General features: G+C 37.9%; 1 protein-coding gene across 6 annotated transcripts in view; it reads right to left on the reverse strand.

The window, feature by feature from the left end:
* Positions 1–16984, reverse strand: part of LOC123566558 (integrator complex subunit 14-like) — a 191237-nt gene that overhangs the window by 22672 nt on the left and 151581 nt on the right. For all 6 annotated transcript variants that reach the window (XM_045360780.2, XM_045360781.2, XM_045360782.2 and 3 more), the window contains 3 exons: positions 11388–11511; positions 9091–9170; positions 7198–7370 (listed from right to left, as the gene is read on the reverse strand). In XM_045360780.2, coding sequence (XP_045216715.1) covers positions 7198–7370; positions 9091–9170; positions 11388–11511 — 377 coding nt within the window. The remainder of the gene's footprint in view (positions 1–7197; positions 7371–9090; positions 9171–11387; positions 11512–16984) is intronic.

A 16984-nucleotide genomic window follows, 5' to 3' on the forward strand; every position in this document is an offset into this window, starting at 1 on the left:
ATTAAATAAGTATAATTCTAAGCAAAAAGGGGGATAATTCATGAAATTTTGGTGCAAGAGTGATTTTTGCACCTTGTGTCAAGTTTGAATCAAATCCATTTAGTATCAACAGAGATATAGTGAAAATGCATCGAAATTAACCTGAAAGTCTAAGTAAAAGGTGGGGATAATTCATGAAATATTGGTGCCAGAGTTATGGACCTTGTGTCATATGATGTGGGTGATAAGGTGGAACAACTATTTTAAGTTTGAATCAAATCCGTTTAGTAATAACTGAGATAGAGTGAAAGTGCATAAAAACATTAACCTGAAATACATTGTACTTGCGACCACCTCTATTAAGCGATTTTCGTATTAAACGACCGGTCAAAATCCCTCCCAAACGTTTTCAGTACATAAATTGATTCCATTAAACTTTTTTATTAAACGACTAGCGACCATATTAATGTAATCCCAACAGGTTAAATATTCGACAAAAGTATCTATTAAGTGACTGGGCACCAAAGTTCTACCGGTCATTTCTTCATCTATGTAATTAGTACGTTTTGCATGTGACTGAATGCAATTAACCTTTTTTATCAGTCAAACTGACAAACAATCTTGCCTTAATTTTCCCGGTTTGTGGACTTGGAAAAGTGTTTACGATGTTAAAACAGATTTTGAAACCATATACATGTATATTCATAATACATACAGTTACATTAACAGTTAAAAATAACTTTTCTTTTCATCTGACTGAAATTTCATTAAGAGACCATTCCATTAAGAGACCACTTCTTAGAAGTCCCTTGGGTGGTCTCTTAATACAATGTTGACTGTATTGGTGCAAGAGTTATGGCCCTTGTGTCATATGATGTGAGTGATGATGTCGAATAACTATTTTAAGTTTGAAACAAATCCATCAAGTAATTACAGAGATAAAGTGAAAGTGCATCAAAACTTTAACCAAAGTGCAGACGCGGAAGGACACTGATGCCAACGCTGCGTTGAGTAGGCCAGCCCTCCATACTTCGTACAGTCAAGCTAAAAAGGAAGTAATTTTGTCAAGACTGAAGGGACCTTAGACATGAACTTGTCTCATGAACCTTACAACCTGTTTTGAAGTTAATTGCAACACATTCATATTTGTTCAGACAATTTTTTAAATAGTCAATTTTGTAAATTTTGTCAAAACAAGAGTTTTATACAAGGAGGCCATGATGGCCCTATATCGCTCACCTGTTATCATTGCACCAAAGGACAGGAACAACAAAGGAAAAGAAATTTAACCAAAAAGAAAAACAAAATTCTTACAAGGTACAGATATCAATATAAAAAACACCGAAGTGTAGTGTAATCACACAACCAAAGCAGGTTAAGTTTGACAATTTTTATTAAAAAAGGTACAGATATGTCAAAATACACCTAAAAATTGGAGGTACCATCCATGTTGTACCACAGAAAAGTGGTCTCGGTTTTTCCCTACGGCCAATAATAAAAAAGTTACTAAAAATAGGCTATTTATAGTAACGTAAAAGGGAAGTAATTCAAAAGAAAATTATTGAAAGTTAACAAAAGAAGGATCTGCCAAATAAATCTGTTGACATAAATGAAATTTCAGATCAGTATCTTCATTAGTTACGGAGATATACCCATTTTAATTTGAAATAAAGGGAGGTAATTTGACATAAAATCAGTCCATAGTTATCTACCCTGATTGGCTCGGTCCAACTAATGACAATAATGAAATTTCAAATAAGTCCTGTAAGTACTTACTGATATAAATCCATTTTGACTACAATCAGGGGAGGTAATCAGATATAAAATAACTCTGGAAACTACGATTGGATCTGATTTGTCATGGAATCCAAGATTTATTGTTGTTGAAGATATTTTGGAAGTTTGTATCAAATAAACCATAAATGAAGTCTCTCTATGGCTGCAAAAGCCAAAATAGCCAATTTTGGACATTTAAGGGGCCATAACTCTGGAACCCATGAAGGAATCTGGCCAGTTTAAGAAAGGAACCAAGATCTTGTGGTGATACAAGTTGTGTGCAAGTTTGGTTAAAATCAAATTATAAATGAAACCACTATCGTGCAGACAAGGTCAAAATAGCTAATTCTGGCCCTTTCAGGGGCCATAACTCTGGAACCCATTAGGGGATCTGGCCGGTTCAACAAAGGAACTGAGATCTTATGGCAACACAAGTTTTGTGCAAGTTTGATTAAATTCAAATCATAAATGAAGCTGCTATTGTGCAGACAAGGGAAAAATAGCTAATTCTGGTCCTTTCAGGGGCCATAACTCTGGAACCCATAATGGAATCTGGCCAGTTCAAGAAAGGAACCAAGATCTTATGGTGATACAAGTTGTGTGCCAGTTTGGTAAAAATCAAATCATAAATAAAGCTGCCATTGTGCAGACAAGGTCAAAATAGCTAATTTTGGCCCTTTCAGGGGCCATAACTCTGGAACCCATAACGGGATCTTGCCAGTTCAAGAAAGGAACTGAGATCTTATGGTGATACAAGTTGTGTGCAAGTTTGGTTAAAATAAAATCATAAATGAAACCACTATCGTGCAGACAAGAATTTGTTGACGGACGCACGGACACACAACGGATGAAGGGTGATCACAAAAGCTCACCTTGTCACTATGTGACAGGTTAGCTAAAAAGGAAACTAACAAGTCCAAAAAAATAAAACCCTTACCAGGTAGAGATACCTTAAAATACACCTTACCTAAAATTTGAAAGTAACATTTATGTTGTATCACAGAAAAGTGGTCTCCAGGTTTTTCCCTACGGTCAATTATAAACAAGAGCTGTATCCATAGGATGACACATGCCCCCGATGGCACTTTGAATGAATAGTTATGGCCGATGTTAGAATTTAAGACCTTTGACCTACGGACCTGGGTCTTGCGCGCGGCACGTCGTCTTACTGTGGTACACATTCATGCCCAATAATTTTTAAATCCATGCATGAATGACAAAGATATGGACCGGACACGCCCATCAATGCACTATCATGAAATATGACCTTTAACTTCTAAGTGTGACCTTGACCTTTAAGCTACGGACCTGGGTCTTGCGCATGACACGTCGTCTTACTGTGGTACACATTCATGCCTAGTTCTTTGAAAATCCATCCATGGATGCCAAAGATATGAACCTGACACAAATGCACTATTATGAAAAATGACCTTTAACGTCTAAGTGTGACCTTGACCTTTGAGCTACTGACCTGGGTCTTGTGCGCGACAGGTCATCTTACTGTGGTACACATTCATGCCAAGTTACTTGAAAATCCATCCATGGATGACAAAGATATGGACCGGACACGAATGCACTATCATGAAAAAGACCTTTAACGTCTAAGTGTGACCTTGACCTTTGAGCTACGGACCTGGGTCTTGCGCGCGACACGTTGTCTTACTGTGGTACACATTCATGCCAAGTTAATTGAAAATCCATCCATCGATGACAAAGATATGGACCGGACACGAAAATTGCGGACAGACTGACAGACCGACAGACTGACAGACGGTTCAAAAACTATATGCCTCCCTTCGGGGGCATAAAAAGTTACAATATAAGTTATTTATAGTAACAACAACAGGAAGTTAATCTTAACAAGATGGTCATGATGACCCTGGATCACTCACCTGAGAAATATGAGCTACATGTTTCAAATGTCAAAATGATGATAAAATATTAAGAAAGTCAGTAGGTCACATTCATGGTCAATGAAATTCAGTTTTATGATTTGTGTGCAGAACTGTGTATGTCATCAAAATTTCAAGGCTGTATCTTAAAGAACAAGAAAGTAGGTCAGTAGGTCAAGGTCACAGTCAAGTGACATCATATTACTTGGGGTCATCAGGTAATTATAATTAAACAGTCTTGGAAATAGGATCAGATGATTTTTTAAGTATTTTTCCTATATAACTCACATAATAACTAAGTGACCCCTGGACGGGGCCTCTTTTAACCCAGGGGCATAATTTAAACAATTTTGGTAGAGGACTACTAGACAATGCATCATACCAAATACCAAAAGCCTAGGTCGTATGGTTTCAGACAAGAAGATTTTTAAAGCTTTTTCCTATATAAAACTTGGGACCCCCAGACAAGGCCTCTTTTCACCCAAGGGGTACAATTTGAACAATTTTGGTTGTGGACCATAAGACAATGCTACAAACCAAATATCAAAGGTCTAAGTGTTGTAGTTTCAGACAAGAAGATTTTTAAACTTTTTTTCCTATATAAGTCTATGTAACACTTGGGACCCCCGGGGCGGGGCCATATTTGACCCTAGGGGGATAATTTGAACAATTTTGGTAGAGGACCACTAGATGATGCTACATGCCAAATATCAAAGCCCTAGGCCGTGTGGTTTTGTACAAGAAGATTTTCAAAGTTTTCCCTATATAAATCTATATAAACCATGTGACCCCCCGGGACGGGGCCATATTTGACCCTAGGGGGATAATTTGAACACTTTTGGTAGAGGACCACTAGATGATGCTACACACCAGATATCAAAGCCCTAGGCCCTGTGGTTTTGGACAAGAAGATTTTTAAAGTTTTTCCTTTTGGTTGCCATGGCAACCAGAGTTCTGCATGGAATTCAATTCTTTGAATAATTTTGAAAGGGGACCACCCAAGGATCATTCCTGTGAAGTTTGGTGTAATTCTGCCCAGTGGTTTTCAAGAAGAAGATTTTTTTAGAAATTTAGAAATTGTTGACAGACAGACGACTGACGACGGACATCAAGCAGTCACAATAGCTCACCTTGTCACTTCGTGACAGGCGAGCTAAAAAGAAACCTCCCCCAGCCCCCCCCCCCCCCCCCCCCAAAAAAAAAAAAAATAAAAAAATTCTAAGTCCACACAAAAATCCTTATCAGGTAGAGATAGGTAAAAATACACCTCAAAATTGGATGTAACATGCATGATGTACTACAGAAAAGTAGTCTTGATTTTTCCAAACGACTAGTAATGAAAAAAATTTTAAGCTATTTATTTACACTAAGGAAGTAATTCTAAAATGGGACCTGAGCATGACACTCGTTCACATGGTGTACAATTGTGACAATGTTACATACAAATACCCCTGCATGAAAAATGATAAAGTCTGGCAAGTATTTGTATCTGACCTTTGACCATAAGTGTAACTTTGACCTTAGACCTAGTGACCTGGTCTTGGAGACACCCCCGTGGGCGGAATTGTGCCAATTTCATCAAAACCCTCATGCTGCAGAAATATTCGACAAACCATTTTGTATCTGACGGCCGGACCTGACTTAGACTGACTGGTTCATGCACATGACACCCGTCTCGTGGTGGTGAAATTTGTGCCAAGTTTCATCAAATCCTCCATGATGAAGAATATCTCGACAACTCATCTTGTATCTAACCTTTGGCCCCAGTGGACCTTGACTTAGACCTTGGGACTGTTTGTCGAACACTCCGTTATGTAGAGGAACAATTGTGAAAAGTTTCCATCAAAATCCCTCATGCATGGAAGTTTTCGGACAAAGTTGTAGACGTTCGCCATTCAACTGCCGCAACCAGGCGTTCCATAATAATCTGTTTTTCAAATGGCGTTAAGAAAGGGTGCTACCAAAAGTACTAATCGAACAGTGAGATTTGATCACCTGCACAGATGTCAGGATAATGATTTTAGTTGCAATAGGCAGAATCATCATGTCAGCAGAAGGCTAAGTTGTATGAAAGTCCATCAAGTGCATGATAGTTAAAATATCTGACGTTATATTCTGCGCATTTTCTAAATAAACAAGAACTGTCACTATTGGGCCAAATGCCCCTGACGCCCCAAAATGCTACAGTCTATGCAAAAAAATCACACACATTTTGAACCTTGACCTTGACGAAGATCCCGGTCAAAGGGTGACACCCTTCAATATGGTTAACATTCTGTGTCAAAAATTATTTTTCAAATCCTTAGTATGAACTAGAACAAGCAGCACGTTTTATTCTAAGGGACTGACTTGATCTAGGGGTCTGGGTCTTGCGCACAGCATGTCATTTGAATATAGGGAACATTTTTGCCAAGTAATTTTAAAATCCCTTCATCAATAGCAGAGTTATGGACCTGACAAGAAACAATGTTAACCTTTAACCTTTAAGTGTGACCTTGACCTTGAGCTAGGGGTCTGGGTCTTGCGCATGACATGTCGTTTCATTATGGTAAACATTTATGCCAAGTTATTTCAAAATCCCTTCATGGATGGCAGAGTTATGGACCGGACAACAGACCCTTTAACCTTTGACCTCTGTGACCTTGACCTTGGAGCTAGGGGTCTGGGTCTTGCACCTTCGGGGGCATAAAAAAGTGATATAATTTTGTCGAAACAAAAGTCAGAGTTATGGAAGCTGATATGTGAACTTGAATTATGACCCCTTTCAAGTTCCAATACAATAATTCCATTTGTTTCAGATGTTAAAAAAACCACATTATTTTGTCCAATTTTCCAAGTCATACTAGAACTGTCACAGAAGTGACTTATCCCCAAACAATACGGTCTTGTCACAGAAGAATGGCAACCATAAGAAATTTTAAAAATACTTAGAATAATATAAAACGTAAAAAAACTTAATACCTAAAAAAATTTTTTTCCCTCATCTTTGGAGTACTTCATCCTGGGCTTCAGCGGCACATATAAGTAATACTATATGTGCCCAGGATGAGGGATGAGGTAAATATAAAAATCTCTAATATTAGAGATATGCTAAAAATTAGTACAAAAAAGTGTCTTACCGACACATGTTACCACAGAAAAATGTATTTACTTTTTACATAGGACTAATAATAAAAAAGTAACAATTTTTGTCAAAATTATTGGCAAAGTTACAAATCTTAGGCTGTAAACTAACATTATGACTTTAAATGTTTGTGTGAAATTTTAATCAAATGCACGCACAGAATTCAGAAATATTGAAAGAAATGTCAATTTTGGGAAATTTTCCAACTGAAAAGGGCAGACAGTTTTGTCAGTAATGGGACCAGGCATGTGAAGTTGTCTTGTGATCCTGTAAATATATTACAAGTTTCAACTTTATATCTGTACTGGTTCCATAGAAGGGACGGGAAGGGACAAAGCCCCACCCCCCTCTAAACAAAGTTTGGTAGGGGTACAATACTGTGTTTGTCAGCTTTGACATGCTTTGGTGGATAAAAAAATACTTTACCTGCAGACCTACTGACTTTATCCAAACAACACAACTCTGTGCATAACTTCTTTTTTCTTTAGGCCTTACAGGAAATGGTGTTCGGTTATCATCATCACCATACGGAGGCTCCGAAAAGTCTGCAATTGGAGCCAGAAAGTTCAAATTGCCAAGCCAGGACACAGAATCAGCCCCTGCAATATATTCATGAACACAAAGTTGCAAAATACTCTATAGTTACATCAAAATAAAGCTCATAATAGGGTTTGTTTTATCTGTTCAACATGTGGCCACATAACCTACAATATTACAAGGTTTCTCAAGAGCACTCCCCTTTTTTCAACAAATAATTAAAGATCTATATCACAACAAATTTCTCATAGGGATTAACATCTTTAGCATCAGGTTCCCAGCAGTCAAGCTTAAGATGTCTTAAGTTTTACCTTACTCAGAGATTAAGGTAAAAGATGAATGGGTCAAGTATTATGCCCCCGAAGGGAGGCATATAGTTTTTGAACCGTCTGTCTGTCGGTCTGTCCGCATTTTTCGTGTCCGGTCCATATCTTTGTCATCGATGGATGGATTTTCAAATAACTTGGCATGAATGTGTACCACAGTAAGACGACGTGTTGCGTGCAAGACCCAGGTCCGTACCTCAAAGGTCAAGGTCACACTTAGACATTAAAGGATAGTGCATTGATGGGCGTGTCCGGTCCATATCTTTGTCATCGATGGATGGATTTTCAAATAACTTGGCATGAATGTGTACCACAGTAAGATGACGTGTCGCGCGCAAGACCCAGGTCCGTATCTCAAAGGTCAAGGTCACACTTAGACATTAAGGGATAGTGCATTGATGGGCGTGTCCGGTCCACATCTTTGTCATCGATGGATGGATTTTCAAATAACTTGGCATGAATGTGTACCACAGTAAGACGACGTGTCATGCGCAAGACCCAGGTCCGTAGCTCAAAGGTCAAGGTCACACTTAGATGTTAAAGGTCTTTTTTCATGATAGTGCATTGATGGGCGTGTCCGGTCAATATCTTTGTCATTCATGCATGGATTTTTAAATAACTACGCATAAATGTGTGACACAGTAAGACGACGTGTCGCGTGCAAGACCCAGCTCCGTAGGTCAAAGGTCCTAAACTCGAACATCGGCCATAACTATTCATTTAAAGTGCCATCGGGGGCATGTGTCATCCTATGGAGACAGCTCTTGTTTAACTTTTAAAATGAGTTTTGAAGCCCATCCTTAAATCCACATAAACAACAGGCAATGCAGTGCCTTTAACCAATGCTATGGTAAAATTTCCATGCAGTGCACTTTTGGAAATTTCCTCTACAAACAGTTAACATATAAAATTCTTTATCAATTAGCGAGGAAAGCTACGGTTGTCGACATTCCTTGTTAACTTATTGATCAAGTGCAGTGACAACAGGAGTGTGTTTGTTTCTCTCTACGACAAAACCAACTTTCAAGACCACGATAAACAAATAAATAATCTTGAAATGCCAAAACAAGTAAGACAAAACATCTTATACAGCTGTGGCTCACTAAAATCAAACTCTCTAAGGAGCAAAATTTTACATTTATTATGAACATGGCAAAAGAGCTTCCATGGCTGAGTTGATCACTTGCCTCTCAGAACCTTGCTTAGGAAGAAGAATTACTTCAAATGTAGAAGACAATCCAGCTGACTTACAGAAGGTCTGTGGTTCTATCCAGGTGCCTGCACATGAAATAATGCTCGCTTATTTAAGTAGAAGTTTTCAAATTCCCTGATGAAGTTACTGATTTATCTAACTGAAAATTACAACCTTTCTTAATAGAAGAAAATACTTTCCTTCCATGAACTTGTAATAAATTATTGAAACTCAATATTATGCTAAGATCCCTGTTGATATTACCTGGTTCAAAAAGTGACAACATCAAGCTGGACTTCTTCTTGCTGTCCGCCCAGGAATATAAAATACCAAACCAGTTCTCTCTGTAATAAAAACATAGAGAAGATCTCACATGACCTTTACCCCCATCTCATTAAGCGGAACATTTACGCCAAATACGAACAAGTGATGGAGTATTGCAGTGGCAATACAGAAGTCCCCTACCAGTATAACACTTTGTAAATGTTCGTCCCTTGTAGTTGTTGGCAACAGTGTTAAGACTAACAATGCTTTAAGACATTTAGGAGTTAACAAACAAGAATTATGTTTACTTAAATTTCAATAAAGACCTTGACCTTCAAGCATAATCATGTACACGACACATTGTCTCATCATGGGGAACGTTTGTGTGCAAGATGATTCATCAATGCACATAAAAGTTATGGATTAGAAACAATCTGACTTGACCTTCAAAAGTGACCTTGACCTTTGACTGACAACCACGCATCATATGCGCAACACATAGTCTAATCATGGGGAACATTTCTGTGTAGTAATAAAAACATCTTTCGATGCAACTAAAAGTTATGTGACAGAATTAAATTTTTACTTGACCTTAGTGACCTTGATCTTTAACTGACAAGCACAGATCATGTGTTGACTCTTGTCTCATCATGGGGAAAGTTTGAGTGTACCACTAAGATAATCCACTGCCATCAATGCATATATAAAAGTTATGGAGCGGAAACAATTTTTACTTAACCTTCAATTAAAGTGACCTTGACTTTTGACCAACAAGCATAAGTCATGTATGTGTATAATTTACATGTTGTCCTCTATTCACATACCAAGTTTTATGAACCTAGCTTGAATACTTTTTGAGTAATTGCTGAATCCAGACAGACGGACGGACGGAGGGCATTCCTATGGTCCCCTCCGGTGTTCCACCAGAAGGGAACTAAAAAGATTGCTCTAAGCATGTCAATGTTATTGTCCAAATGAAATTGGACAGATGCACTAATATACTAAAGCACATACACTGAACAGACATTTTGATGACTGTGCCCAGGTCCCCACAAGTCAGCTTGACAATAAAGAACTGATGAGAATATCTGACTAGCGGGTTACACAGATTTTTTCCATTTGTATTTCTGATTCCTTTCCTTTTTAAAGTATTAATTGTAAAATCATTCAACACACTGAAATAAAAGTATTTACTTTAACAGTGTAATAGTTACAATAATCACATTTAGATGCAAACCTAAATCTCTTCATGGACATACTAAACCAGAAGGATTATTTCACAACCTGGTAATCTCATGAACTGTAAATGCTACATTAAGAGCTTGTAGAACTGTCAGCCTTTAGGTGGACTACATTGTAAATAATACCATTGTAACACCATTTTCTAGTACAAATTAAAGACCTTTTTTAACGAATTTAAAAGTCAAACAGGGGCCATAACTCCATCAACAAGAGCTGTCTGCCGGAGCGCTCGACTATTCGAAAAATTGATTGAAATATGAGGTCAAAATATTACCATAGATTTTTAGACAAAAAAAGAAATAGATAAGACAAACACTGTACCTGTATTTGTGGATTTGGGTATTTCTTGCACTATAATATTATGGCAGTGTGTGACCATGATGGTAAGCAAGTGTCAAAAGTTTAAAAGCCATATATCAAACAGTTAAGACAAAATATGGAATGGTATGGGAAACTTAACTAATTTCTATGTCAAAAAAAGGGCCATAACTGAGCTAAAGTCCTTGTCCTAGTTATGTAGTCTTGCCTGTATATGTAGACTATGACTGTAAACAAATGGTCAAAGTTTCAAAGCCATATGTCAAACAGATTAGGCAAAATATGGACTGGTATGAAAAATTTAACTAATTTCAAAGTCCAAAATGGGCCATAATTCAGCCAAAACAGTTGACAGACTTATGTACTTTTGTCTATAGATGGAGATCATGATGATAAACAAGTGCTCAAAGTTTCATACAAGAAGATTTTTGAAGTTTCCACTATATACATATAGGGAAAAGTGACCACGCCCTCCAGCAGCCATATTTTTTGACGAATCGGTATAATTTGAACAATCTTGGTAGAGGGTGACATAAGGACCATTTGTGTGAAATTATCTCAAGATCGGACCATCGTCGTTTAAACACAAATGTTGACGATGGACGGACGACTTGATGGATGCACACACGCACAGACGCACATAGCGTGATCACAATAGCTCACCATGATCACTTTGTGCTCAGGAGAGCTAAAAAGTTAATTTAAGTTTCACAAACTATTTTCTCTACAATACTTACGCAACTCTAGTTACAGCAACCATACCCTCAACTTTAAGACTACCATGTAGAAGGACGGTAAAAGATGGCTGTTTACCATCCTCAGCCTCCTCTTCTTCATCTTTCCCTTTCTCTCCAGTAATGTCTGTAAAATAATGAAGAGCTTCAAAATACCCTAAACATGTAATACCTTTCTAGTCTAAATATTCAACGGACTGTAAAAATTGCATCGACGTATCCGCAGTTCGACGTAACGATATCGGCGATATCTGGGACTACTTTGTACTTTTGTCGGACGTCTATATTGTCATTATATCCAATGCTTTTTTTCAAGAGGGTTTGAAAGAGGAAAGAAATAATATAAAATGTAAATACGATTTTAATCTTATTGACAACTAAAGCATCTTAATTTATTTAAATACATATACATACAACTTTTTAATTTTTCAAAGTATACATTTAAATATTAACATTTTTTATTCCTTCCCTAAACAAGTCTGAATGCAGCGATAATGTTCCTAGTTGCTTCGATAACGAAAATTTGCCTGTTAAATATGCATATTGTTACTCAATCCTAAATGGCAGAGTTTTACTCCGTCAAAAAGAAAATATTTCATCCAAATTAGTTGTTATATTGGAAAACAGCTTTCCTGCTTTTATACAATAAGTTATAAAAATAAAGTTTATTTTATAGTTCTTTGTTTTATAAGACTAATTATTGGGAGTTAAAAAACTTCCTGACATTAAAATTGGATTAAAGATTAAATAACAAACAAAACAAACACAAACTAACTTGAATATGATTAATACATCGCTGGACAACAATCGATTGATTTCCACACCTTGTAAATAACATGGATATTTTTTGACAATCTGTGATATCGACAAAACTAGGTGTGAAAACAGTATAGGTAAGTTGACGGGACTGAAAAATCTCATCGAGCTAAACAAAATATCGAGCTAATCATATTGAGGTAATGAAAAATAATTACATTAAGTTAAATAGGGAAAAATCGGGACCGACTCAAACACATCGTGCTAACCGGAGTATCGAGCTAACCGATATCGAGGTAACGATATTCAACTGTAGTTGTAATATTTCAAAATAAAAACTAGAGGTTATTTTTCATGTCTCCCACCACTTACCATGCAGAAATTGTAAAATGACACAAATTAATGGCAAGAACTCCTGAGAAAATCACTAAACAATAACATTCCAATGATATACACAACTAAGCTTGGTAGTGGTAACTCCTGTGAAGTTTAGCACAGATCAAAGAATTTGACAAATCAAGAGTAATGACTCCAATCAGAACATGATGATGATATGACTGTACAACTACTCTTCACACTAATCACTCATGATGTTTGGTGAAATTCTGCCTAATTATGTACAGCAAGTAGTGTAATCACTGTAAAATATGACAAATGAAGGGCCACAACTCTGCTGAAAATTAACTGACATGTGCCAATGATGTTTAACTAGATTTGGCAATGACATACTCTATGACATAGAGACAAGACAGCACTAAATCAATGTCTCCCCCACAACATATAGGAGACATAACAAATGGACATGGAAATCCCAACAGTATACACAATGCCACTTGTTGGAAACTGTTGGAATTGAGTACACGAAAAAGTGTGATGGACTGACAAAACACTTCAAACACATTATACACCTCCAGGCTTTGCCCTATGTCGCTCACCTGAGAAACATAACAGTGTAAACATGTTTGACCTAGTGATTTCATGAAAACAATTATTCTGACCAATTTTCATTAAGATTGGACCAAAAATGTGGTCTCTTGACTTTAAACAAGTATTTTCTTTGATTTGACCTAGTGACCTAGTTTTTGATCCCATATGACCAAGATTCGTGCTTGTCCAAGATTCCATAAAAACAAACATTCTGACAAAGTTTTGGGAAGATTAGAGCAAAAAAGCGGCCTCTACAGTGTATACAAGCTTTTCCTTTGATTTGACCTAGTGACCTAGTTTTTGGCCCCACGTGACCAAGATTTGAAATCATCCAAGACATTATGATTAAAAACATTCTGACTAAGTTTTATGAAGATAGAATAAACAAGAGCTCCGCCAAGCGGGGCAATATACGCCCGAAGGGTTACATCAGAGGATGGGAGAAAAATTTGAAGAACTTGACTGTTGAAGCCCAAAGGACAGGAACAACAAAGGGAAGAAATTCAAAAAAACATTCTAAGTCTACAAAAAAATCCTTTCCAGGAACAGGTATGTCAAAATACACCTAAAAATTGGAGGTACAATCCATGTTGTACCACAGAAAAGTGGTCTTGGTTTTTCCCTACGGCCAATAATAAAAAAGTTTCAAAATAAGCTATTTATAGTAAAAAAAAAAAGGGAAGTAATTCAAAAATTTTTTTATTGTAAGTGAACAAACAAGAGGACCATGATGGTCCTGAATCGCTCACCTGTCCCCACATGACCCAGTTTTGAACTGAGTATGACGTCGTTTTTTTTTATTATTTGACATAGTGACCTAGTTTTTGAGCTCAGGTGACCCAGTTTTGAACTTGACCTAGATATCATCAAGATAAAAATTCTGACCAATTTTCATGAAGATCCATTGAAAAATATGGCCTCTAGAGAGGTCACAAGGTTTTTCTATTATATAACCTAATGACCTAGTTTTTGAAGGCACGTGACCCAGTTTTGAACTTGACCTAGATATCATCAAGGTGAACATTCTCACCAATTCTCATGAAAATCTCATAAAAAATATGGCCTCCAGAGAGGTCACAAGGTTTTTCTATTTTTATAACTACTAACCTAGTTTTTGACCGCACGTGACCCAGTTTCAACCTTGACCTGGATATCATCAAGGTAAACATTCTGACTAAGTTTCATGAAGATCCATTCAAAACTATGGCCTCTAGAGAGGTCACAAGGTTTTTCTATTTTTAGACCTACTGACCTACTTTTTGACTGCAGTTGACCCAGTTTCGTACCTGACCTAGATATCATCAAGATGAACATTCAGACCAACTTTCATACAGATCCCATGAAAAATATGGCTTCTAGAGAAGTCATAAGGTTTTTTTATTATTTGACCTACTGACCTAGTTTTTGACGGCACGTGACCCAATTCTGAACTGACCTAGATATCCTAAGGTGAACATTCTGACTGACTTTCATGAAGATCCATTGAAAAGTATGGCCTCTAGAGAGGTCACAAGGTTTTTCTATTTTTAGACCTACTGACCTAGTTTTTGATCGCAGTTGACCCAGTTTCGAACTTGACCTAGATATCATCAAGATGAACATTCAGACCAACTTTCATACAGATCCCATGAAAAATATGGCCTCTAGAGAGGTCACAAGGTTTTTTATATTATTTGACCTACTGACCTAGTTTTTGAGCGCACGTGACCCAGTTTCGAACTCGACCTAGATTATCATCAAGGTGAACATCCTGACTAACTTTCATGAAGATCCATTGAAAAGTATGGCCTCTAGAGAGGTCACAGTTTCTATTTTTAGACCTACTGACCTAGTTTTGGGCCGCACGTGACCCAGTTTCGAACTTGGCCTAGATATCATCAAGATGAACATTCTGACCAACTTTCATAAAGATCCCATGAAAAATGTGACCTCTAGGGTGGTCACAAGCAAAAGTTTACGCACGGACGGACGCTGCGCGATCACAAATGCTCACCTTGTCACTCTGTGACATGTGAGCTAAAAAGGGATCTGCCAAATAAAAACAAGAGCACCGCAATGCAGAACAATATACACAAAGCAAAGTCATATATGACCTCTGACCTCTAAGTAAGACCTTGACCTTGAAGCGAGTCATCCGAAACATGGCTCTGCATGTCGTCTCGGTGTGGTGAACTTTTGTGCCAAGTTTCTTTGAAATCCTTCAAGCAGTTCAAGAGTTACAAAGCGGACACGAAACAAACTGATATGACCTTTGACCCCAGAGTGTGATCTTGACCTTGAAGCAAGACATCCAGACATCCAAAATTTGTGTCAAGCTTTGCTCCTTCAAGGGGTTTAAGAGTTACAGAGCGGTCAAGAAATTGCTAACGGACAGACAGACGAACGGATGGACAGACACCGGGGGTATGACATAATACGTCCCTTTGGGCATATAAAAATGTGGCCCCTACCGTGTAAACAACCTTATTCTTTTGATTTGCCTGGTGACCAAGTTTTTAACCCCAGCTGACCCAAATTAAACCAAGATTTCATGCAGACAAACATTCTGACAAAGTTTCATGACATTAAAATGAACAAGAGGCCCAAGTGGGCCTAAGTCGCTCACCTGACCCTTTGACCTAATTAGATCTTGCTTGTGACAAAGTATTAAATTTAAAAAAGAATTTAAAAAAAAATTTCAAATTTCAAATTAAACAAGAGCTGTCTCCATAGGATGACACATGCCCCCGATGGCACTTTAAATGAATAGTTATGGCCGATGTTCGAGTTTAGGACCTTTGACCTACGGAGCTGGGTCTTGCGTGCGATATGTCGTCTTACTTGTCACACATTCATGCGTAGTTATTTTAAAATCCATGCATGAATGACAAAGATATGGACCAGACACGCCCATCAATGCACTATCATGAAAAATGACCTTTAACGTCTAAGTGTGACCTTGACCTTTGAGCTACGGACCTGGGTCTTGCGCGCGACACGTCGTCTTCCTGTGGTACACATTCATGCCAAGTTATTTGAAAATCCATCCATCGATGACAAAGATATGGACCGGACACACACATCAATGCACTATCCCTTAATGTCTAAGTGTGACCTTGACCTTTGAGCTACGGACCTGGGTCTTGCGCATGACACGTCGTCTTACTGTGGTACACATTCATGCCAAGTTATTTGAAAATCCATCCATCGATGACAAAGATATGGACCGGACACACATATCAATGCACTATCCCTTAATGTCTAAGTGTGACCTTGACCTTTGAGCTACGGACCTGGGTCTTGCATGCGACACGTCGTCTTACTGTGGTACACATTCATGCCAAGTTATTTGAAAATCCATCTATCGATGACAAAGATATGGACCGGACACGCCCATCAATGCACTATCCTTTAATGTCTAAGTGTGACCTTGACCTTTGAGCTACGGACCTGGGTCTTGCACGCGACACGTCGTCTTACTGTGGTACACATTCATGCCAAATTATTTGAAAATCCATCCATCGATGACAAAGATATGGACCGGACACGAAAAATGCGGACAGACGGTTGAAAAACTATATGCCTCCCTTCGGGATATAGTATTTCTATTTTTAGCTCTAGCGGCCCCTAAAAGGGGTCAAGTGCCCCCATTTGAACAAATTTGGGAGAGGACCATATAACTATGCTACATACCAAGATTGATGAAGATCCATCAAGCAGTTCATAATAAGAAGTTGTTTAAAAGGTATTTCTATTTTTAGCTCTAGCGACCCCTAAAAGGGGCCAAGTGCCCCTATTTGAACAAACTTGGGAGTGGACCATATAATGATGCCACAGACCAAATTTAATGAAGATCCATCAAGCGGTGTATGGTAAGAAGTTGTTAAAAGGTATTTCAATTTTTAGCTCTAGTGGCCCCTTAAAGGGGCCAAGTGCCC

Source organism: Mercenaria mercenaria, chromosome 8 (genome assembly GCF_021730395.1).
Source record: "Mercenaria mercenaria strain notata chromosome 8, MADL_Memer_1, whole genome shotgun sequence".
NCBI classification, from domain to species: domain Eukaryota; kingdom Metazoa; phylum Mollusca; class Bivalvia; order Venerida; family Veneridae; genus Mercenaria; species Mercenaria mercenaria.